Source organism: Triplophysa rosa, linkage group LG1, assembly GCF_024868665.1.
Source record: "Triplophysa rosa linkage group LG1, Trosa_1v2, whole genome shotgun sequence".
Taxonomy (NCBI): domain Eukaryota; kingdom Metazoa; phylum Chordata; class Actinopteri; order Cypriniformes; family Nemacheilidae; genus Triplophysa; species Triplophysa rosa.
Genome location: NC_079890.1, coordinates 33,772,656 through 33,799,161, shown reverse-complemented (window position 1 = coordinate 33,799,161; position 26,506 = coordinate 33,772,656). Strand labels below are relative to the sequence as shown.

Genomic DNA, 26,506 nt, shown 5'->3' with positions numbered 1-26,506 from the left:
TTTTGGCCGGTACGCATCAGCACGAGTTCCTGAAACTCCGCCCTCCTCTAGAGAGGGGGCTGGGACGAAAAGCTCATTAACATTTAAAGAAATACAAGCAAAATCGGTGCGTTTTTACACGCACCCAAAAACGGGCAACTTCAACATGCTATAATAAATGATCCGCTGGGTATTTTGAGCTAAAACTTCACATGCACACTCTGGGGACACCAGAGACTTATTTCACATCTAGTAAAACCATTCGAACAACCTCTCCTTTCTTAAACAAATTCTCTGTAACTCCATTCTCTTTCATCACTCACTCACTTACCCTCGTCATTCCAGACTTGCAAGACTTTTTTTTGCAGAACACGAAAGATGACATTCCAAAGAATATCAGTAAGCAAACAACATTGGCCCCCATTGACTTCCATTGTATTGACACAAACCAACAAGACATTTCTCAAAATATCTTCATTTGTGTTCCACAGAAGAAAGAGTCATATATAAAGGTTTTGAATGACATGAGTGTGAAAAAGCGGGCAGATTTTTTTACGTTCCACAAACACATGTTCTTTGTAAAATACAGAATGATTAATACATTTAGAAAAACAAAATAAATATAAGCCGGTGTCTCCAACAACATCAATTCCTGATTTTATTTGCCTCTGTATTAAAAAGGGAGAAGGTAAGAAGAACAGGGTATAGTCTTTTTTTCAAACTTACGATGGCCATCTCAATTTATCTGATAAAATAAGCATCCCAGCCAGCAGTGATAAGGCCAACTGGCTTCAGGACGTGCCAGGGCTCTGTCTAATTCCCAGCATGCTGTGTAAGGTAGCTTGCTCTCTGTGGGCTGCCAAATGGCTCGAGCTGTTATACGCGGTTAGATGAATGAGTCTTAACGTTAGTTTGACAGGAACATTTCAGCCCATCATTCTGTACAACACGCAAAAAGATTTTTACTGCTTGCACACAGTTCGGAGGTGGGGTGAAGGGATGCAACACTGTCAGTATAAAGTTGCATGTGGCTGACACACTGTGTGTTGAGTACCAAGAGTTTGGAACATACTTGTCTATTGTTTATTTTAAGCCCGGTTTGCTACAAGAACAATCACTATCGTATTACTGTAAATTAAACCTGTTTTGGTTTCAGCAAAACAAATGAATAAGCACAAGACTGTGACTAAAGGTCAAACATTTGCCAAACATTTGCCACATTAAAGGGGAACACTTTGACATTACAGTGACAAAAACAGTTCATTGTCATATCCACAACACAAATCAACTTATTGACACCAATCCTAGAATCTCTTAAAACCCAAAGCAGAGCGCACATCTACCGTTTATTTCAACTGTACTGTATTAGTCGTAGCCCAGTGGTTAGCGCTCCAGACACATATACATGAGCTGTTGGCTCACTGGGATCCGGGTTCGAGTTCGATCCGGGTCATGTCCCGATTCCACACCCCATCTATACCCTCATGTTCCTGTCTGCCTCCACTGTCCTATGGATAAAAAGTAAAAAAGACCCCCCCCCCAAAAAACTGTACTGGATTAGTATCAAAGGTCATCTCCTTTACAGGACGTCTCTGGGATGCACCTGACCACAGGACATCCACACTGGTATGTACGAGCATACATTCAATGCTTGTTTGTCAGATGCGTGTTAAAAGGTCTCATCTAAAGCATCCCGACATCCAATCTGCTTGGCATTTTAAAAAACACTATAAACATGTGACCATCAGAAGTCAATCGAACTGACCCATTACAGATAAATTACTTCAGAGAACGAGAAATGTGTTAAATTTTATAAATGGTTAGTGAAAGCTGATCATGAACCAGAGCTTGGAAAACTAAATATTACAAGACCTGCTTTATTTCCTGTTGAACATTTCAACAAATCCAATAGTCCCCACAACTAAAGTGGAACGTGCTAAATACATAAATTCATTGTGAACCTTGATTGATAAAATACTGTTGTTAAAACAACATGAGGACAAATATCTAACACAACATGACTATGTACTATAAAATTTTCTAAGTAGAATAAAACACAACATCTGTTTTCAAGATGTCAAGCATGATTAGACAATATTACGAGGCCACAATGTGGTTGCCTGTAATGACGTGACCCTGACATTCAGCATTGAACTTGAGGCTCAGAGGAATGTACGTGACTCTCCAGCTCTTATATAGGGACTAATATAGCTCCAGACTCCAACTACATGTCTGTGTGAAAGACAAACATGTGGGAGACAAAACTCAAGCTGGTATATTCCATCAATATTTTAATAAGTAATCATTTATAAACTCCAAAATACACAACACTAAGATCAAAGTAAAATAACATGTTAGAATTGCTTTCATTCCTTTACTATTTGTGAAGAACGAAAATGTGCCTTTTTTAATGGTCCAAGTTCAAGCTGGAACAAAAGATTTGCGACGAACTTGTAAACATTTTAGAATGTTTTGACGGTGATCATGGCAAAGACACTGCTTTATTTATTTTAAGAAAGATACTTTTCACATTTGGATCCATATTTATCATCACAAGTTGCTAAACTAAATTTTTAGGTACAATCCACTTTTTTTTACATTATTTAAAAAGAAAGTTTACCTAAAAATGAAAATTCTGTCAACCTTTGCTAACCCTCTTGTCATTTCATACATGTACAACTTTATTTAACAGAAGATATTTTGAAAAACGTTGCTAAGTGTAAACCGTTGGTCCCCATTGACATTGGTTTTGTGTCCATACAATAGAAGTTAATGGAGACCAACGGTTTTTGGTTACTAACATTCTTCAAAATATCTTCTTTTGTGTTTTGCAGCAGAAAGTAAGTCATACAGGTTTAAAATGACAAGAGGCTGAGTAAATTATGAAAGATTTTTTGTTTTTAGGTTAGCTACCGCTTTAAATGCAATAATATAAGATAAGCAATTACAACTTGTTTTTAAAGTTTTATCAACTTAATTTCAAGTTACATCAACTCACTACTGGCCCAAACTTAAAATAGTACGTTGAAATGACTTGTAAAGCCAAGTTGAGTGTGCTTGGATATAAAAGCTACAAAATCATTTTAAATCCAACAATTGACCCTTCGCAATCAGTTTGATTGACCAATCGTAACATCGATATTATGTCCCCCCGTGACTGACCGCCATTTCGTCCGACAAACAAACCAGTCCGACAAACCTGCCGTAGAAGAGCTTTGATGATTTATATGAAAAAATTGCTTTTGAATTATTGCAATAGTAAACAGAAAAATTTATCCCCAGCTTTAATGGACGTTCACACTATAACGATAAACGATAACTAAGTTATAACTTATAAAAATAATTCTTTCTAAATGAAGGAGAATAGCGGAGTTCACATCACAACTATACCAATACAGATACGAGACACGATATTGTTGAAATCATTAATGTACGACTTACAGACGGAAGCGTTCGGGAAGTGGTGTTTTAAGGCGGAATACACTACTTATTGATCTATTACTTACATATTACAAGTATGAGCAAGCTGGCAAGATATGCTTTGGGTCCCTGTGATGTGATGAGAGCACCTTCAGCCTTCAGAGAGCATCATTAGTGATATTTTAAAGGAAAGACGTTTTCAGTAATGAAGTCGTAAAGCAACAGCTGTACTGTGTTTGTTGTATTTAACACAGATTAAGACACTGATGGACTGTTATTCTTTTCTGTACTGAACTAATATTTAATTTTACTTTCCTTTTCATAAAGAAGGATCATGGCCGACCAAAACTCTGCCTGAAGTTACTCTCTCTCTAGAATTGTCATTACTACAAATTTCGGAGTAAATATAAACACTTAATACACCAAATTTAGGTTAGCTATACATCCATTTGTGTGACAGTAGTAGCCTACTGCATCCCGTGAGCTTAGAATTAACGTAACGTTATCGTCTGCCGGTGTGTACACAAATATAGGTATAATTATTGTTACAGTTATCTCAAATGCTGAATGTATCCCTTGAATGCATATTGCAGACCTTCCTGTCTGAAATCAGTGTGTCATTTTTGCAGAAATTCTTCACTTTTTCCCCAGAGAGTGCACAAATTTACACTGGGAGCGCATGGCTGATACCGAAAGCTTGTCGGACATAGCAACAGGAACGAAGGGGGGGGGGGGGTTTGCGATTGGGTCAATTACTTGGTTTGATCTTGTATTTTGTTAACCCATGAAATTTCATTAATACATTTATTTTTTAATTAAATGCATCCAAATGCTTTTTGGCACACCCGAAGACTCCTTGTAAGCTTGTTGAACATATTAAATTTGTCTAATAATTTAAAACTATGGGTTGTAAGAATTATGCTTGAAAATAAATCCATAAAGTGACTATGAATTTACACAGATACCACTGATTGACCCATCACGTTTGTCACCGAAAAACACAAAAACATGTCTCTTGCGTGGGTCTTGAATCTCAATCTACTTTTATAATGCCTTTAATCGATTAAGAGAAAATCATAGAACATCTGCATCTTAACCGTGCGAGACTAATAACTTCTCAAGCCAAATTTCATTGATCTTTATGTGCCGCCTGCCTGATCTCTTGATACCAACGTTAGATGTTATAGGTTGGTATAGATTTAATCTGTCATCATCGCTGTGCTGCTGAGCAGAGTTATTATAGTTTGATTTTAGTTTTATTAATATTTTAAATTAGCTTGTATTTGTAGTAGGGATGTAACGATTCACCGTGAGCCGGTTGAAAATCGATTATAATGTGTGACGATTCAAATCGGTTGAGGTTTGAACTGAATCGCAATATTTTTTTTGAACAGCAGGGGCCGCCATGTTCACTGCAAACCTTAACGTGGACATGCTGATATTTCTTAAATGCAAAAAATCCAAGAAAAGCACAGACAGTATTAGTTTGTTTATATTAAAGAGACTTTTTCTATTATTAATTTGTTATAAAATTTCAGTTTAGTTTTGTTATTTGAAATAAAACAATTTTATTATACAAAGAAATGTGAAGCATTTAAGAAATAATGCAAGGGAAGTTGTTCATTTCTAATTTGTTTCAACTCATTTTGTAAAAATAAATCGTGAGTAAATCGTGAATAAATCGCATCGTGAGATTAGAATCGTAAATCGCATCGCATAGTGAGCTGAGTGAATCGTTACATCCCTAATTTGTAGATTTTTATGTTAATTTTAGTTAAAGTTTTAGCCATTTTGATATATGCTTTTGTCATTTTATTATTTATTTGTTTATTTTTTATGTTGCTATATAATATTAATTCATTTCTATTTTAGTTTTATTTTAATTTATGTCTATTATTATAATTTTAGTGCTTTCAACTTATTTCAATTTAGGCTTGAGGCAACATTTCAATATTTCCTTTAGTTAAGTTTTTCCCCATAATTTTTAGGTCAATATTTTATTTGATTTCAATGAACAGAAATGTTTTCAAAGTTTTAATTTTAGTAAACTAAAATAACCTTGCTGCTGACAGTGGGTCAACTTCATCCAAGTACTATATGACAGCATTTACACCAAGAGAGCTGAACCCTGATTCGACATGAGGTTAAAACAGCACGCAAGGAGAATAGCTGGCAAACATCCTCCAAAATTGAAAACACCTTTGGAACAAGCGCAGTAAACACGGTGGGGTGTTTTTCAGTGCGTTTTACATTTGGAACATTCCTCATCTGCAGTTATTTAGTTCGCTGGGGGTTGTTGTAGTGAAGGATGTCGTTTTCCCCATCTGTTCTGTACACAACACCCTGCAAATGCAAATCTATAAATAAAAACAATTTACATACCGGGACGAAAATCCAAATTGGCTGACGGGTATGTTAAAAACTTCAGATTCAATAAAACTACAAAGACTGGACTGGAGCTATTTCATTATGACCTCAAAGTGTGCTTGGAGAGGCTGGGGACACACAACCCCCAGCAATGAGCTTTTATGAGACCCACAACCAAAATGAATGAGGGATCTATGCAATTTGACAAATATGCAGAATTTTCCAACATAAAAGGATCCGTCACTCAATCTGGCATAAATTATTAAGAAAATCGTTATGTAAACATTCAACACATTTGTGCAATTAACAGCACATATGTGTCAAGACCATGCATCGGCACACAAAAGCACATAACCCTGCATAACATAAATCTACTAAATCAATAAAACACCAGAAAGATGTCAAAAGCAAAGCAGCACATTGAAGACAGTGCTCAGTAAGAACATCTGCACACACTGACATGTCTGAGTGACCTGACAGAGCAGACTGCCTAAATGGGGTGGGGGGGGCTCCACATGTTACTAAATGCTTCTGTGATGATGGTGAGTAGATGAATTCAAGCCATGTTTCCTGAGGACCAGCAAAACATCCACGCTGGGAATACTGGCACACCCAATGACTAACCAGCAATGACATACTGGACTATTTTTACACTACAAATCGCCCACCGTATGCACTGCACTGATCCTGCGATGTTCAAAGAGATGTGAAAGTGTTTTATGCGTCTTATGCAAAAAAAAAACAGAATGTACCTATATAAATGTCTATAACTTCAAACCTTGAGATATTCAAGCCCCAAAGGCAAAGGTTACACGCTGTTGTACCAAATGATGTAACTACAGCGTATTTCAAACTAATGGAAATAAAAGAAAATCCAATTCTACTGTTAGACAAAACAATAATGATCAGGGCCGGATTATCCAATGGGCATTATGGGCACAGGCCCAGGGGCGCATGCGTGCTTGGGGCCCAAGAAAGGGGGAGAAAATGTTTTCGCTATATTCATTCTGCCGTGTGCTTCTCTGGCCGCACACACGCAAGTGCGCACACAAAACCGTGTTTCTAACGTACGCAAGTCTGTCTCTTGATTTAGTAACTTTTACAAGTCCTTTAGCAGCTTTTGTTCAGAAGCACAATGCGATAAATCAAGCGACTTTCCGATAAACTTTAGCTTTCAGTGGGAAAATGTCCCCCGCGAGCGCAAGGTCTCTCTTTCCCCGCGCAGGGATCGTCTCATTGAGCGGCAGGAAGAAGCAGCACATTCCACAGGTGACTCCTGAATGAAATGAGTACAAAACAGCATTTCCAACAACCTGTCACTGTTATCGACTGTTTGAATGTGTAAACATGAACCCATTTCGTCTATAAATATGCACATGGTTACCATGACAGAGGCTGTGTGAAAGAATATAGCCAAAATCGCCGCTTTTTATAGAAACTGAAAAGATGTAAATGAGAACGGCTTTGTTGTGAATATAAGATATAGGTTAAGTTAGAATACCCTCACGGTTGTCTTTAAAATCTTAAAAAGGTAAGAGTTTTTTTACATGTATTTGGTGTGTCTTCGCCAATAATTAATTTTATATTGATGTTGATCAGGTCTATCTGCCTTAATTTACCGACTTTTAGCCTAAGTTATTAGAAAATCCAGAGTGCTTTTACATACATTGCAAAATGTTTACTTACACAGACTCGTAACAGTATAACTAATATTCGTTAATGCCGTTTACCATTACACGCTTACATAAGAACGTGAGTCGCGAAGTGCTTGTTACACAAATAAAGTTGAACAAATGGACAAATTACTCTTATAGTATAATCATTGACAAAGTCTGCCCTTTTATTCTTAGAAAAATGAATATGTTTATGTATGTGGGGGGGGGTCTACAAGACACTTGTGCCCAGGGGCCCCTGAATTCTTAATCCGGGCCTGATAATGATCCCTACAGTGGAAAAAGAGACAAGGTCCTCTTACTCATTAGAAAGAATTTACTGAAAACAACATTCAAGCCCAGGATTGACCTAGATTGTGTAACCTGTTGGCTGACCAGAGCATCATCCACCTGCTGGAAGATCCGGTGTATATTACACTTATGTGAGGTCATATCAAATCAGGTGCAGCTAAGGGAGGTCTACAAACCCAAAATCTCTAAACCTGTCAATACATAATCTAATCAATGCTGGCATTCACCTACACTGTAAAAACGGCAATTAATTCAATGTTAGAAGGACCAAGAAGAACCAATATTCATGTTCGGGCTTAGTTAGGAAGACATATTATTTTAAGTTAGCATAAATATATTTGAAAAACATTAAATTAATGGTTATTTTCAAATCCAGTCAACATTCAGAATGGCAAATGTTGGCTGAACTAATTAAGACAAATCTAGTCCATATGGACTTAAGACAGCTATACTGTATATTTTATGCGCTGCGCAGTAAAATGACCATAATAATGTTATTTTTGCCCTGGGAAAATCGTTTTGACTGAGGGCAAAGTTAAGTTTCATAACTTTTATTTGTTCTCTACCTTTAGTCTGAAGGAGCGGATGGAGAAATAGTCCCCAACATACCACAATTGAAATAAACCTTCTTCTGAATATATATATTTAGATTAATATTTAGGAGAACATATGTGTGTGTACGTTTGTGAGAGTGTATATGCTATTGAATTTAAGATGTTTTTAGTCGGAAGGATCACTGCTCATTCGGGATCAATCCGCACATAAGTGCCGGAGTCACTTTCCGCCGGTTTCACACAAGTCGGGCAGCCGTTTTCTCAAGTTCACGTCAGGTAAGCGGCAGTAAATAAATGTTAATTTTAGATTAAATTAATTGACAAAGACGCAAATATTCTATGTTTTTGTGAAGATATATGTAAGGGTGTGTTATATGGTATGCGTCCGAGGGAAAGTAAAGCTTTTAGTTAAGATATAGGCCTAAGTGTTTACTTTGTATGTCTGACGGAAATTACATTTTAGTCAAGGGAACGAAGTCTTTCACCCTGCTAATTAATAACACGCAATGTTTAAATCTGTATAATGAAGGTTTTAAATGTAATTTTGGCGTGTTGTATGATTTTTTTGGTTTATTTGTGTGGTTTACTTTTTGTGACTGAAAGACACAATTAACTCTATTTTTACACCAATGTGTAATTATTTATAAGTTCCACAGGTTTTTCTAGTTAAAATTATCAAATAATAAAAATTAATTGAAGTAACAGATAAAACGTGGGGTCAATACTTAGATAGACTAAAAAAGATAGACAGAATCTTTGCTGTATGTTTTCAAATATTAAACTAATTAAAAACTTTAGTTGAATGAACTATTAAACTAGTTGAGCTAGCATACTTTTTAATATTTGAGTCAAGTTTGGGCCAACTAAAAAATAACAATTCAAGTAACACTTGAGTGAACGTAAAATTTCTGTGGAACTAGTTACTAAATATTAATTAGTTGAAACAACTTGAATTTTTTTACAGTGTAGTTACAGAGGGGTGTGCCTAAAATAAATACATTTCAGTGAACTTCAAAAACACTTTCTGACTGCAAATGACAAAATATACCCTCCAGAGTGACATAAAGGCAACTGCTGAATTATTTACATAATGTACCGTGCAAAAAATAAATTATGGTAAGTAATAATGTGTGATGTTCTAAATCCAGTTGTACACAGTGATTTTTGCTGTCTGGTTGAGTCCGATGACCTCATTGAGTCTTAAAGTGATTGTTCAAGAAATAACAAGAGGGTGAGTAAATGATGACAGAATTTATGACAGAGTGATGACAGAATTTATGACATTTTTTATGACAGAGTCAGGGCTTTTCCAACAATTAATTGCATCCAGAATAAAAGTTTGTGTTTCATAAAATACAGTGTTGGGAGTAATGCGTTACAAAAGTAATGCATTACAGTAACCCATTACTTTTTGATGTAACGCAGTAGTGTAAGGCATTACTAATCAATTTTCAGTAATATTTTACTCGGTACATGTTCAGTAATGCTTTACAACAAACTTTTTGCCCGAGAGACATTAACAAATCAAAAATCCCGAAGATCTATTTCCTGTTCGTGAATAGACGCGTGTGGTGTCATTCATCTCCCTCTGGCTTGTGGAACTATTTTGTATTGTAACGCGGCATGATTTCAGTCTCTGAGCGAAAGGTCCGGGGCTATTGGCCCCACCCGGTTCCCTGTAAGCGCCAGTGTTGCCAGGGTCGCGGTTTCCCCGCACAATTGGGCTATTTTGAAAATGCAGTTGCGGGAAAAATTATGGAGCGGGTTTTTGGGCTACTTTCATAATGTACTGCGGCCGCCAAAATGTTTATTTATATTCTAAGGATAAATGTTAATTGATGAGATTCTTAATGTGTAATCATACTCAGATGAATACCTGGCAACTCCAGGACCAGCCCGTTCTCAAAAGTGTGGGGAACGTGTCTGACAGGCAGGCTACAGTACAGGGAGGGATGCGGGAGCTCAACTCAACCAAAGAGGAAAATATAGCGGTGGTATTAGACAATGCATCCGAATTATGTTTTTACCAATGTTTTGTAAGGTGCATGTCACCTTGCACAATGAAAGAAATCACGCAGTTGATTCTTCCGGCTGCCAAATATCACTTTTGGGCAGCGCCATACGCAGTCTAGAACAACTAAAACATTGACGTTCTTGTACACATTATACATATGCAATACATTTAACCATGCTTATTTCTTAAGCAAGTTTTTGCATGTCTTATGAAGAGAAAACACGGTTCTCGTCCATTTCAGTGCATGGCTTCGAGCACACATGGGATCTTTTTTAAAGGGACAATCCACCCAAAAACGAAAATTCTGTTATGGATTACTCACCCTCTAGTTGTTCCAAACCTGTATAAATTTCTTTGTTTGGTTGAACACAAAGAAAATTCTTTGGCATCATTGACTACCATAGCAGACAAAAATATAATGGTAGTCAAATGTGACCCAGAATTGTTTGCTTTCCTAAATCCCCCAAAACATATTTTGAGTTCAACAGAACAAAAAATATATACAATACCTAGGAAACCATTCAGATAAGTAAATACAGCAATATAAAGTCTTTTGGCAGATGTTAACTTTGATTTGACACCGGAAAATAATTGGGCTAGTTTTCATTCCTTTTGGGCGGATTTTGAGGGTTCAGTGGGCTGCTTTCAGGAAGCTAGTTAGCAAGATCCCTGTGACCAGCAGCAATGACAAGGTATGCTAACGTTTACATGATGACTAGCTAGAATTCTATATAATCTAGTTCAGTGATGAGATGGGACTATTTTGTATTTAAATACCTTTGAAAAAAATTAATTGTATTTTGTATTTAAATGTGTTTAATCTTTTTTTGTTTAATTTTTGTATTTTCAAACTGAAATACTTTTTGCCAATCAACCTCCTTATTAGACTGCACGGATGGGCAGTGTATTCAAATACATCCATTTGAAATACTATTATTTTGTAATAGTATTTTGAATTTAAATGCATTTAATCTAGTATTTTTTGTATTTATTTGTGTATAGCCTAGTTAATTCAAGAAATCAGCAGTCTAAAGAGGTTGATTGGCAAAAAGTATTTTGAAAATACAAAAATACAAAGACTTATTTTAGAATGTTAAGTTCTACTTCAGTAGTTATTTTGGTGAAAGTAACTCAAAAGTAATACAGGAGTCATGTAACGTATTACAATTCTGAGACAGTAATATTGTAAGGTAAGGGATTACTTTGAAATAACAGTAACAAGTAATCTGTAATGTATTACAGTTTGGAAGTAACTTGCACAACACTGATAATATATGTCTGTGTACTGTACATATTAATTTTGTATGTATAAACACATACACATACATATTAAGGAAAAATATAAAGATTTACATGAAGGTGCTTCCTAAATATACATGTGTATGTGTTTATAAAAACAAAATAAATATGGACAGTGCACAGACATATATTTCTATAAACCCAAACTCTTATTCTGGATACGATTAATCGCCATTAACCATTGAACAGCACTGTGACAAACTATACAATATAAATCTACACAAACACCGAGTCTACACCGGACGCGACGCGACAAAAGACAATAGAACGCATTAGAACCCATAATCATTTTAAATTTTGCGGCGCGCTGCATCCGGTGAAGACACGGTATAAGACTCACAAACAAAAATATTTTTAAAATGTACAAATTCTGTCTTAAATAGCAAAATTTTGTCTGCCATGTTGTGAAAATTCATAGGTTTCAAACTGCTATAAACTATAAGCTGAACTTTGTTTGGCCCACATGCTCACACGGCCAACTGAGGACAGCGAGGCAATAAGACCAATTTAAATGAGATCAATTACATGTGCAGACCAGTGTAACAGTCTTTTGATTTCATGCCAAGGTCAATAATGACATATTTGTCTTAATAAACAAACCGAACGAATATCCATACAGGCCCACCAGCCTGAGCTTGACTTTGATAGCTTCTGAACTCAAGATGACTTTAATGCTACTGTCACTCTGAAGAATCACAGGATGTTCTTCTCAACCTCAGATAAGCAAATATTTGGTGTTGGGCTTCAGTGATTTGTGTTTACCTTTAATTGGATAAATCACGACAGAGACGGCACAAAATCGCACGACATTCAAAAAAAGCAAAGACACTTGAACTGAGCGTCAGTGACGGGACAGGAATTCTTTCCTCATGGATAGGACATGGGCTTGGAAGTGTCCAATTAGAGTAAATGGGGGCATCTGGGATTAACCTTTAAATAAACAACGATTATGAATTTGTTGACAAAAGGAAATTCCATTATGAGAACGAGTTTTTAAAGACACGGCCAAATGCATTTACTGATTTAACTTTTATTAAAAACAAGAGAATGTCATTGAAAAGACAATTTTAATAGAGCTGCAATTTATAACGTTTGCCTGTCTATCACCACCTTTTTTACTTTTTTATTTACGTAAAAAAATAAACAAAAATGTTATGTTTGAAACATTTAAACTTACAGCTGACTTATCTTTAAGTGTGTCGAACAACCAACCTATTCTGTTCCGACCGGACAGCTTATAAATCATTTTATAAGCTTACCGTTGTGAATCTTGGCAAGATAATTAAACAATTTGCAACACGGATATTTTGTTCCATAATTGCTTAACAACTTTTTTAACCCAAAAAGTTTGCCACATCAAGATATAACCAAATCCATATTCTGTCATATTTTATTCTGGTAGCTACTTAAGTCAGGTACGCATAAAGTCAGATGAGAAAATTTGACCAATGGCAAAAGGCAAACTGAGATATAAAAAGAGTCTGCTTACCATTTCCACGCCCTGAGGAAACGCGGTGCCATCCCAATCCTTTTTGGGGAAGCGCTGAATGATTTTTCCACATCCTTCCCCAGAGCCTATAAAAAAAAACAGAACAAAACTGAATTTACTAAGATGGACAAATTCTTAAACGTGGTGTGTAAAGTAACAGTTAAAAAGTGGAACTAGTCAACTTCTAATCTTTCTTATTAACATTTTGAAAGAAGCAGTGCTGTGGGGCATATCAGGACAATCTTGACTATAAAAAAAATGTATTACATGATCATAATTCCAGATATTCTAAGTGGAACAGACAATCTTCATACATTCCTTCTGGTCTTTTTAGGATCCAAAAACCATCCTTCCTGGCCTCTTTATTGTTGACAAAGAAAGCAATGTGTGCACAGGTCCAAAATGGTTTCAGCAATTAATGTTTACAAGTGTAAATGTCGTACTGCACTGGTACTGCTCCCAAATGAAACAAATAAAACTGGTACAGGCCGACAACCAGCACTATGGAATTTAATACATTTTAGTGGAATTACGACTAAAAGTTTGAAGTGTTAACAGCTTTCTGATTTAGTAGCAACTTGAAGGCTTCATAGCTTATGGACGTGGATAAAGACTTTATTAAATACTCAGTCAGAGCTACATATCATTCTTTATATTTTTTTCTGGGATCACTGAGTTTTTAAAGAAAACAGGGTATCCAGAATATCACAAAGCGAGTTTGGAGAAAACCTTTGTAACAGTACATTGTTAATGATAGGTAAAAGGCTTAAAATAGCAGGTGTAATAACACTTTTGGACAAAATGACATATCAAATGATAAACACCCATATAGACACATTGCTCTTGCCAAATGCTCATTTAGATCTGATGTGAGACAGATCTCGAATCACAAAAAAATGTTATTCACACAAATGTGTGAAACTTCTTCACTGTTGTATGGATGAAAGAATGTCATACAGGTTTGAAATGCAATGAGGATAAGCAAATGTTTTTGCATTGTGTTCAGATCTACATTTCTTTGACACAGACGTTGCATTTTCTCTTATTAACACAATAACATAAAAACAATAATAAGTAGCTTGTCTTTGTGGCAGGGTTGGACAACACCGCAAAGACACTACGGGGCTAGTCAGGTGTATATAAACTCAGTGTAACAGAAATCTGTTTCATAACAAATCAACACTTATAATATCCTCACATTCCAGAACATTTCAATCTGACTGGTTCATATTTCCTCACCGTACATCACTGGATGACACATAACATTAAATGTGACTGCCGAGTCCCAACTCTGAACTCCACAACAGAACAGAAACGGACAATCTGAAGCCCCCATGTTCAATAACAACCTGTGAGAAACACTGTCAGAGGGTATTTTCTGTCCATATCTCTTGTTAGAACATATTTAAGTCTCCTTAAGCAATAGTCTTGGGCACAAACATCAATCTCGGATAGCTGGGTAAAATCACCTGAAATGACCTGAAAACAGCAAAGAACATCACATCCAGACATGTCAGGAGGTGTGATGCTACATGTTGGAAGAATGACCAAACGATGACTCAACTTCCAAAACTGATGTCTGACACATTTCTAAAAACAACTCTTAAAGAGATTACGGCCGTTTATGAGGAAACTCAAAGTGATGCTTGTCCTACAAAGCTTATTGTGTTTGCCATGAGCGCTTCAAAGGTAGGGCCGTACGATATTGAAGAAAAATAACAAAACTAAATACTGTGTTATGCGATATGTGATACAATAATGTGATAATGCTAAAGTTTCTAATGTCAATTAGAACTATATATTTTCAAATATTAAAAATTATATTAAAAATGTATTAAAATCATTCAGTTATTAAAAACCATTTCCTCATATAATAAGATTACGCAAAAATGTCTGCAATTAAAACCCCAGATTTCTCATCCCTGTTCTTTTTCACTGGAAACTTTATTTCATTTATCTGCCCAGTCATTTTGATATAAATCACTGTGTTGGGGACTCTTTGCATCACCACTACGCACTGCCACTGACCTGAACTGACTCAGTCATCACACGTGTGCACCGGGGAGATCCAGATCCTTCAAACCGTGTCTCATCCTGGACAAGCTTTGGAAAAATCCTCTGTCTGATATCTAGTTTAATGCAGCTTGAGTCCTGCACAAAATCAGTTATGTAAAGCGAATATTTTGCTATTGAAAACAAGTGAGTGTTTTTCCAGAAACGCCAGCATCATCCCACAATTGGCCTTCACACTGCTTTCCAAAAACAAGATATGCAAAGAAAATTGTATCATTTGCATGGTAAAGGGTATGACTAGCAAATTTGTGACGTAAAGACATCCAAATGTGCCAGTACACCGGATGGCTGTACGAGTGAAAAAAATAAACTGTGAGAGCGATATGTAACTCATATGGTTTTCCAAAAAGTTGATGCGCCAGCAACGAATACAACACCTATCAAAATGTCATGAGTATAATTTATTTTGGCTGTCTGAAGTCACCCATGACACCACCCGAAGCATTTCCAAAGTTCACCAAAGTAAAATACCTTCAGAATTGGATTGAAGATCGCATTACAACGTACAACTACAATTGCTCAAAAAGACAATAAAATAAATAAATGAAGGTCAGTGATGTCAGTTAGTTGGGCTGGTGGTTGTTTAGTTCTTCCCATTCCAGATATTATAACTGACAGATTGTCACAGTTGGTTTTGTATTCTGTGTTATTGTGATGATCATTAGTTCATTAGTCTTGCACCAGTTTCTGTTCATCCTAATTATGTTCCCATCTGTATTTAAGCCCTGTCTGTTCCTCAGTTCTTTGTTGCTTATTGTTGTTTTGTTCCTGGCTTTTCTTGTGGATTTATTAAAGATACCCTTTGTTATTCTACTCCTTTGTCGTGCGCTCTATATATATAGCCAACACGTTACAGAGATGTGACCCCCTCAAGATACATGTTATCAGTGGATTAGACATGATCAACCCAAGATATCAACACAGCAGTTCATCTGACTGTGATGGACAAAGAGTGATGTTTAACAACAGTGCAGGAAATTCATCTGACAACAATCAATCATCTTTATTATTCTATTGTAAAGTAACGTGGAAGAAACCGTTTCCAGAATTTTGTTTGCATGATAATCATTTGACATCGAATGGCAAATAAATGGGATCCGGCCCAAAAAGCAAAGAGAAAGTGACACCATTCCAATTAATTTCTCCACCTTTTTTTCCTACTATCCATGAAATGGATTTACTATCCATTCGAAAATGAAGATTATGAGTAATAAACTTCAATCATGTTTGTGCTCTCCCAATTTAGTTTTACACTGTCCTCAAAACATTTCATAGCAGGCATGCTTTAAACAGCATTAATGTTAATATTTGTGTTTTTTGCCATGAAAATGAAAGCAAATATAATTAATTAATAAATAGACTAAAAGAATGACGAAAAGAAAACTGCTGTAGATTGTGAAAAATACAGCAGAGCCATATGAACATAGTTCTACGATGAAAGAACAGAAATCAAGCTTTTTTTAAATGATGGGATGGAAAATAAATAAATAAGGAAAGTCTGTATTTAAAAGCTAGATTTTCATTAAACTAAAGGACCATTTTGTGAGGTTCTGGAGAAATAAAAATGATGAAGAAAGTCAAAATATGAAATGCAATGGATGAACATTTACAAGCTAATTTGTTTAGGGGGCCAAAATGACTGTTTTCACCATAATGGAATGACCTCATTTTGAACCAAATTACAGGGGGTGAAAAAAGTATGACTTTAATATAACTACAGATAAGAGCTATATTATTTTATTTTTAGACAGAGATTGGTAGGTCTAATAGAAGAATCTCTTGAATCTAGAGGGCTTTAGCAATCCTTGTTTCATTAGATCCTTATATTTTTTTATATTATGGTTCTCAACAAACAGAGATGTTGAAATGTTAAGGTGCACGTCAAATTGTAGAACTGTACTTTTCACACTGGTCAAAAACCAAATGTGGCTCACTTAGCAGCTGATATGCATTGTATTTAAAGAGGAATGTCTGAAGAACAAATAATATTGAAACCAGAAATTTAGTTGATTTGACACAGAATAACCTTACAATGTGTTCATGATTTCGCTAATTAGTTCCATAAGTTATATAAATATTTAATATTAGTATGCATCATGTTGAACATTTAAGCCACAACACCTAAACATTTCAAACTTCATAAAGGAAACTGAACATGTGTCAGAATCTTCCTTAAAAGTGTATGTGTATCATATTCCTGTGGAACGTTCTGGAAAGAAGCCGTGTCTTGAAAAATCATATTTAGACACTACAGCCGTCCAATTATTTAAACCTGAAAAGCCAAGAAAAGATTACTATCCAGTAACAGCACAATCTAAATTGTTTCAGAACTACAACACATGGACAAACTCATCAGAAACTGGAAGATTTATGATAAATCTATCAAATCTATCATTACATGCCTCCATTCTCAAGGGCTTAAAGCTGCCAAGCAAAAAACACAGACGGAAGAAAAATCTGCATATGGAAACACTTGAAATCATCCTGTTTTGCTCATAATATATTTAGTGTCCCACACCAGGTTTTACTTACATTATGTAATTCATTTATCAGCAAGCAGGTTTTAATCAATTCAGGATCTTGTCCAGCAAAACAAAACGCAAGGCTTTTGTTGCTATTTTATCTTATTTTAGTGGATTTACAATGTGGCACAAGCAATCAAGTTTTTTGGTTTTATTTGGCAAATTACTATCCGTAGTGCATTTACAACCCATAACAGTAAAATACTTGACAGTTTGTGCAGTATTAAGGAAAACGAAATTCAAATGTGGTTTTAAATGTTTGCTCCTGCAAAAATATAGTAAGTCTAATTTATATTAGACAAATGGGCTGGAACATAAGAATATACTAAACCGTGGAACGAGGCATGGAGAAATAATCGACTCTCTCCAAATGGTTACAAACACTATAACTTTGTATGCAGGTGAAAAGCAACTCAATGATCTGACAAAGCTTCAAAGAAAAGCGCTCAAAGAAACACCCTCTAAATTAAGAATGTGAGTTGCCTCTTCATTCGTTACCCCCCCCACAGATGCCAAGAACACTGAGTTACCCTGCACAAGACGGACTTTTATGCGTTGGCAACTTGTATATGTTTAAAGGGGGGGGGGGGGAAGCTGGTTATCTATTCATATCAGCATTTGCCACTAGCGACAGAGGCGACAGTATACAACCTAAAAGAAAGCCAAGTTTATCTGATGCACAAGCGGCTGAATTATTGAAAGAAAGCCCTCAGTCATTTTGATATATCGCAAAGACCAAGAATCATCCGAATCACACACAGATGTCCTATCAGTGAACAGAAGGACACTGGTAATGCTTTAAGTTGGGCTGACACTTACAAAGCTAACCGGCTGTATGGTAAAGGCGCTGGAAACGTTTTTATACGGACTATCTTAGATGAAGTGTCCTTATTACCTGACCGATATCACTGAAATAGGATTTATAGGACTCATGTCTCTATAAATGACTGTGCCCAACTGAGGCATTCTGCCTTTTAATCTCTCAGCACATATGGATTTATTTTATAAAAAGAGAAATATTAGGAAAATGTACCGGTTGTTTTTTTAACATTTGATCAGTCCATGTGCGGTCACTATTGAACACATGACTTTGCAAGCTCCAAACACTTTGCAGTGTTCCTGTAGCTCAATAAGTAGAACATTGGGTTATAAATGGAAATGCAGAGCCGGCCCTCCCTATAAGCGAACTAAGCGGCTGCTTAGGGCCTCCCTGCCACTTGGGGGCCCCGAGAGCACATGCAATTACAGCTTTTTTGTGATATATTCACGACACACATCCATGTTCTCACGTAGGGCCGTACCCACTATTTTTTCAGTGTTTGTCAAAATTTGTGAAATATCTGACTAAACGCAACATTTCAATATCAAAATAAGTGAGGTGGCCAATCAAATGAAAGGAGACGGGTGTTACTGGTTACAGAGCCGAGCAGTGACCAATCAAATCAAAGAAGACGGAGATACTGTCACGTCTTCAGCTGTTCAGCAAGACGCTTCATTTTAAAGTTGAAAGAGTGCTGTGCAACACACGACATACTGTAAGTGACTAAAAACATTAAATATTTGACAACTGCAGCTTTCCTGTGGCTCAGTGATTAGAGCATGGCACTAGCAATGCCAAGATCACGGGTTCGATCCCAGGGGATTGCACATATAGTCAGAAACAAAATGTATAATATAATGCAATGTAAGTCGCTTTGGATAAAAGCGTCTGCCAAATGCATGAATGTAAATGTTTAGTGTTTAACGATAGAAATGTTGAACATCAGACAGTATTCACTGATGCAAACGACAAAATGCTGAATCATATGAAAAATTTACGTAATTCGTACGTTCATGTAATTTATAATTATCTGTCAATTCAGCGTTTTATTTGAAATAAGGTAAAGAATAATTGTATGCATATTGTAAATTAATTTCAAGTAAATAAACTAAATACAACTAATTCAAATTAAATCTTCCTCAATGGCTGTTTGGCTTTAAAAGTTTTTTTTTAGGTTGTGTTTTAAATAAATACAAAACAATTTTTTAAAAATAAAATCTTTGCAAATAGTTAAATGCATTGAACAATAAATTCCACTACATTTGTATGGTCTGTGCTTAAAATTTAAAGGGACAGCTCACGTACACTTGGAAGTAATTAAATTTTCAAATGTTTTGGCAATCACAATACACTTGTAATGCAAGGTTGTAATGCAATGTGTTTTTGTTTTAATGACATGCCTACATCCCAAACAAAGCTACAACTAATAGAATTAGGTGTGTTAGATTTAAAGTGTGCGTGCAAACATTCAAACATCAAACATTGACAACAGTCGATTGTATTGGGGGCACAGGGGGACCCCTAAATAAAATTCTGCTTAGGGCCCCGTAAAGGCTTGGGCCGGCCCTGTGGAAATGTAATGGGTTCATCCCAGGAAATATTTTGTATGTACTGTAATTGGATTGGATAAAAGTGTCTGCGAAATATATACATGTAAAGTTTATCAGATCCAAGCAAAATACCAAATATGCTCTCTTCTCCCATTCATGGGTCTAAATTCCAAGTTTCATCGTCATTATTACATCAGTAGAAACTGATGTGATATTAAACATTACTTCTCGCATAGGCAACGGTTCATAGGAGGGGGTTGCCAGGTGACCCATTTCACTCCTTCACCACTTATGGACGTAAACATGATAATGTGCAGTAAATGAGAGCAATGGACACGTTAGTCCCGTTTCCTCTGCATCCGCTTTCCACAACACAGGAAGACACGCACACACAAAGCATCCGAACCAGTTCACAACTGACCCAAACCTCACGGCTAACTGTGGAAATCAATACTGCAAAACAGTCTATTAAGAGATCAATGCGCGTGGTTTGTAAATCAATGTCGTCGTAATACAATGTTACAAGTAACCGTGAGTCTCTCGCGCTTTATTTTCTTTCCTATTGTTTACATCTACACGTTTAGATATACAGTGGGTGTGTACTGAGAACGACCCGTTAAAATATCTTAGAACTCACACATATCACACAAAATCATTTTGATAGATAAAAAACTGTAATATAAACATGTTTACAACAAAAGCAAAAAGACCACACCATCAAAGCCAGCGTTCCTTTTAAAATCCCACTGATAACGTTACGTTAAACACTGACGTGACAGCAACTCTCCAAAAATTGACTGCAAAACTCCTATACCGTCTACAATATCTGCACGTGAAAAAAAGTGAAAGCAACCCCTTTAATCTCTTTAAACACAGCAGCACTATTGTATTGCAGTAGTTTGCTAACACAACAGCAGTGACGACCTGAATAAATCACAGCATTCTTCACATCCGCACAGCATCTTACCGGATTTATCATGATCGTATCCCACAACTGTGAAATAATCAGCCAGTCGTGCCATGATTTCCTCTTTTGGCGAAATTCTGCAACACAATTCAGCATTATTCTTTCTTCAAAAGCACAGCCATGTTTGACACAGAGTGAGCCAGTGCGCATGCGCGGACTGGCAGCTGTCGGTGCATGGGCGTGGGTCGCGCGTTCACTTCCAAACTCTGTACAGAATGACCACGTCGTGAAATATCTTCACATTTGACGTGAATAAAAATTCGTAAAGATTTTTCTTATGCTGGGACAAAATGAAGGAATTCTTTTTATTTTGTATTATGCTTCATATACAGTTTAACGTTTTTTACACGAATACTTGAACGTGATTTTAAAGTAGCCAATCGGAATACCTTTAAAGCTGTTAGATAATTTGTATTAATAGTAATAATTGCAATAAGTGTAATAATGATAATAACAAGAGCAACACATTTTTTTCTTAGCTTTGAAAGATAGTTAGTATTAATATTGCCATTTACATGCATTTGTTAAAGGCAAACATAGCATATAATTTTTTTATAAGCTTTTATAAACTTATATAACTATTTTTACATTGTACTCCACAATACTTTTTTAAATGTTTAAAGAACACCAGGGTGTGTGTTACCTTGTAGTCATATCTAAAAACATGCAAGCATAACATCCTGTTTGGATCACACAATTGGGAATTGGCATGGTACCCTGTAGTATGGAAAAAATGAGGAATGTTTCAGTTGTAAATGCCAGTGTGAAATTGCCACTTTAAGTGAACACTCATTGACTTCAGTGTTCCCCAGTGACTCATTGGCACTATAGCACACCTGAAATTTAGACAGAGACACAGAGAGAGAGAGAGAGACTTAAAACCGACCTATCCAGTTACCCTCATCATAACTGATCAAATATCAGTAGTCTTTCTGATGGTCATGACATATCAGTTTAGCAAACAATATTTTCCATATATGGACCGAGAAGCAAACAACTCAATGGTGTCATTGTTTTCATGATTGTGCAATCCTCGACTCTCCATATAAGGATAAATTATTGATTACATTGTTATGTATTGTTCGAATTATTGAATATACGAATTGTTGTCTGCTACTGTGTTCTCTTATGTTAATTTACATTTTACTCCAGTAATATTAGAAAAAAAAATTAAAACAGAAAGACAGGATTTCATGATCAAATGAGTTTTCTTTTGATCTACTCTACATGCAAACATTTCACTAGGTGAAGGCCATTTGGCATTCGCCCCAAAATTTCACGGTACACTGTTACCTCTGCTGACATATCCAAGAATAAGCACTCTTCAATCCTTACATGGACAAAAACAGACAGGTGTAAATCAGCACGATCAATATGATGCAAAATAATGACAAAGAATTTCCCAGCTTGGCAGTTGCCAGCCTTTCCCAGAAGTATTTAATCAAAATTTTCAGTTTCGTTTTCTCTATCTTTTTTTACACATCTTATTGGGTGATACGTCTGAAAGGGAGTGTATGCAGGCTTGCTGTGGGGGGACTGGGATGTGAGAGTGTGTCTGTCAGTGGGCCCCTCCCATCTCCATCCAGTATAAATGCCCTCACGCCTGCTGTGGAGACTCAGACTATTAGAAGAGTTTCACAGCTGCATTTCAGCATTACCTGCAAGTGAAAGCCTTTGGATTATTTTACACACAGGAAAACTCTAATCCAAGTGAATTGTACTTCTCTACAGGTATGTATTACTAGTGCATTGTGTTTCTGTTTGTTTTTCATTTAGTGTCTTTTAAGGTCAAGGCTAATGCATGCAGTTAACTGTACTGGTATGTAAGAACAGTAAAAAACCTGGAAAGTGTTTTTAGGCAAAAAAATGTTACCCATGTAAATGACAAACTGATGTGGTGCTTTATAGGAGACACCACTTCTTGTAGACTACTGTTTTATGCATCTTTGCCCCGTTTACTGCACACCAGGGGCCTGAAACATAGTTGTAACTTAACTCAGTAATAGAAAGTCTGACCTCGGCTTGACATTGTAAATAAATGTTTGATGAGCGTAAATAGCTTGGCTTTTGGACTCTTGAGCAAGCAAAAGCAAAGCATGGCTGGCATTGCGATTGGACGTTTCACATCAGCTTTCTGACTAAATGCATATCTAACAGATGCTTTACTTCTTCCCTAAAGGTTTCAGTCAAGATGCATCTGATTCTGCATACCGCCTTCTGCTGTTGCCTGCTGGCCACCGTTGCACCGAGCGTGAACAGTGCGAAGTATGACCTGGGACAAGTTTTGAAAAGAAGGTAAGCCCAATGCGTAGATTTCACAGTTTTGTCATGTTTCGCATTGGTTTATACGTTTCTAACGAACACCATTCCTCTTGTTGATCATTAGTGTCTGGCCGCAGAGATCAAAAAGGGATTTGAGTCTGGCTGCACTGGGGACTTTAAAAAACAGCCAATTCGTCAGACCGGACGAGGTCAAGGACAGCATGATGCCACATTCCAGGTACGAAAACGTCAGGTTCCCCTAAAATATACTTCATATTATGTCATTGTTCTCCAGCTAAGCAAAATGTATCAAACTTGTCAATCAAGGAAGATTAAAATAAACGAAGGCTGTGATTTGTAAGTCTCATGCCGCTGCTCGGGGATTAATATCTTCTTTCCCTCTCTGCCTCTCCAGCACTGACATCAGCGTGAGGACGAAACGCTCCAAGAATTCCATCAACCAGTCCAGGAGACCGGGCTGCTCGCTTGGCACCTGCACGGTGCATGTGCTGGCTCACCGCGTCCATGATCTCAACAACAGGCTCAAGATTGGGAACGCGCCCCCGGAGAAGATCAGTCCCCTGGGTTACGGCAGAAGGCGAAGATCAGTTCCAGAGAAAGTAATAAGCCTGCGACAGGAGGGCAGAAGGCTGCGGCCGGTGTGGAGCAGCTCACGGCTGGACAAGCTGGAAGCGCTGCTCAAATGGACTTGAGCGGGAGCGCACGGGGGACGCGGCGACAGAGATTCTACACATGCCTCAGACTCCTGCCAAGAGTCCTCCGGCACATTCTTTTCCAAGCATAGGGGTTGGGAGAGCAGTCTTGTATGCTGAAGGCTGTCCTCTGAGGAGCAAGCACAGTGCAGATGGAGATATGGCGATGGAGCGCAGTAGATGAATCAGTGTACCTTGGATATGGAGGCAAAGTGGACCTGGCCTCAGGGATAAAGCAGAACCTCTTCTCTCGGGACAAATGGACTGCCCTCCTGGTGAACCAGTTTGTGGGATTTAAATGGCCCTTTTAATAACTGCGTGTTCAGAAGAGACTTTGGACTTCAACAGGGAAGAAATTCAGATTCATGATTCTAGAAGGGAATACATAAAGACTTTTAGAGAAGCTTGGAATCACATTAGCGGACACTGTAAACCTTAGATTATATGAATTGTCTGTGCCAGTCCATAAGGATTGTACTCTAACTTACTTGAACTTGTTGTTATTATTATTATTTGTATAAAGAAATGTGCAATCAATGTTATTTTTTATTCCAAGTATATGTATATTTGAAGAAAGCGGTCAAAGATATTATTATTTAATTGTTTTATATTAGTTTATTCTACTTACAGAGATTATTTTTGTAAAGGAAAAATAAGGGCATTGAAGGTAGTGCTATATATTGATATATATTATTACTTTGTGTCGAGAATGTCTTGAGCTGTGGTTATAGGATAACTTGTAATGCAATTATATATTTGTAAATGAGATTTATTTTATTGGCGTGAATGTGTGTGAAATGGAGTAACATTGTCATTTAATAAACCTTTGCATACAAAACAAACGTCTTCCAGTCCTGTTATTTCTTCCACAGGACGTGCAGATAATAAAAGGAAAGAGTTTCCATTGTTCTTTCTTCAGGTTGGCCAGTGGACAGACAGATGATCAACACCTGGTCTGGGTTATTACATGTTAAAGACCCCGTGGGATGGACGGGTGCCAAGTGCATTCCTTGTTTCTGTCTTCCATACCTTCCCACTGCATGCAGTTCCATAGTATGATGAGCTACTGGAATTCTGTATTTTGAAAGTATGGAGCAGGACTGTGTTTAATTGGAGCTCTGCGGGGTGGCTTTGCAGGATGTAGGGCAAAGAGCTTTGTAGTGCTGGCCCGGGCAGAGTGAGAGGTACAATCCTCTTAAACACATAATTAGCATTCCTGTCTTAATGGGAAGGAACTTCAGAAATGCACTTTTACCCACAGTGCCTTAATATAATAAACCTGGAAAACAGAAAACAAACGTACTGCAAAAAAAGAAAATAATACTACTACTAATAATAACATAAAATAATAAAAATTGAATGAAAATATCAAATCAAATCCCTTTATTGTCCCTCAACCATATACAGAAGTGCAACAGTAAGTGAAAAACTTGGGTGCAGTTCCAACCAACATGGCAGTATGACAGATATGAGACAGAAGTCTCATATAAATATTCATTATGCTTTATTGTTTTTCTCATTTTTGTAAATCGCTTTGGATCAAACCTGCTAAATGTTGGATGATCTGCTAAATGTTTAAATGTAAAAGTAAATGACTAAGGATTCGAAAAATATGCGATTAAAATGATAAATTCCTCCATTCTGTGTGGGTTATTATACAGAAACTGTCAGAGTGATTTAAATCCTGTTTGGTTGTTGTGTGACAACTGTTCTCATTTCTGGTATAATTTAAATTTACGTAGCAATTACGTTTTGATTTGGGTTCAATGATCTGCCACACAAAGTATAATTACATTTACAGCTGATGATAAGGTACTCACACAGACAAGCAATTTAATCATTTGTAAGTATTCTCGCGCCACCTCGTGTTAACAATTATATATGTTGCGTTCTCACTCCAAGGATTTCTAAATTTAGTCGACACCTTGCAGTCAACACAAGTCTTTTATACATTGGGTAACAGAGTCTACTTTTTGATTTTTAGTAGATGTATGAATTTCCCTTAAGGACCACACAGATAGCAGAAGAAGTCACCGAGCATTACACTATGGACATGTTACCTATGGACTAACGTTTACCGACCAAAAACCAGTGGTGTAAAGTATTGGAGTAAATGTAAGTAGTTACTATACTTAAGTATATTATTGGCTACTTTATAGTTGTACTGTGTATTAAAGATATTAGCAACTTTTACTCTCTACTTGACTACATTTTTTAACAAGTATTTGTACTCTTTACTCCTCTACATTTGTAATGACTAATGCAATTACACATTACATTTTGCATGGCACCTATCTTTTTTTGCAGCAGTTTATTTTTGCTACAGAAGTATTAATATTGCCATTTACAGGGCATTGAAGGTACAATAATCTTGTGATTTTGCTTTTACTTATTAAAACTTGTCAACATGGCTTCTTTATGTGAATGCGAGTGCATTATCAGGTAGTTGTCAATTGCTGGTGGTTTATATGTGAAATGAGGACATGACTGCAGCCAGTGATGACGCCAAAACC

At 36.7% G+C, this 26,506-nt stretch overlaps 2 protein-coding genes across 4 annotated transcripts in view; one reads left to right on the top strand and one right to left on the bottom strand.

Annotated features, from left to right (window-relative positions):
• The window catches only part of sbf2 (SET binding factor 2), a 119,413-nt gene extending 98,256 nt beyond the window's left edge, over positions 1-21,157 (bottom strand). For both annotated transcript variants that reach the window (XM_057333788.1, XM_057333798.1), the window contains exons 1-2: positions 21,019-21,157; positions 13,087-13,172 (exon numbers count right to left, since the gene is read on the bottom strand). In XM_057333788.1, coding sequence (XP_057189771.1) covers positions 13,087-13,172; positions 21,019-21,073 — 141 coding nt within the window. In that variant the 5' untranslated portion in view covers positions 21,074-21,157. The remainder of the gene's footprint in view (positions 1-13,086; positions 13,173-21,018) is intronic.
• Positions 21,158-21,556: 399 nt separating this feature from the next.
• adma (adrenomedullin a) lies at positions 21,557-25,255 on the top strand. 2 transcript variants are annotated; one of them, XM_057337147.1, is made up of 4 exons: positions 21,557-22,749; positions 23,198-23,313; positions 23,405-23,518; positions 23,696-25,254. In XM_057337147.1, the coding sequence occupies exons 2-4, from the start codon at positions 23,210-23,212 to the stop codon at positions 23,991-23,993; spliced, it is 516 nt and encodes a 171-aa protein (XP_057193130.1). In that variant the 5' UTR covers positions 21,557-22,749; positions 23,198-23,209; the 3' UTR covers positions 23,994-25,254. The 2 variants fall into 2 exon arrangements, with proteins under 2 accessions (XP_057193130.1, XP_057193140.1); XM_057337157.1 differs by lacking the exon at positions 21,557-22,749 and having other exon boundaries at positions 22,760-23,313; positions 23,696-25,255.
• Positions 25,256-26,506: the final 1,251 nt, after the last annotated feature.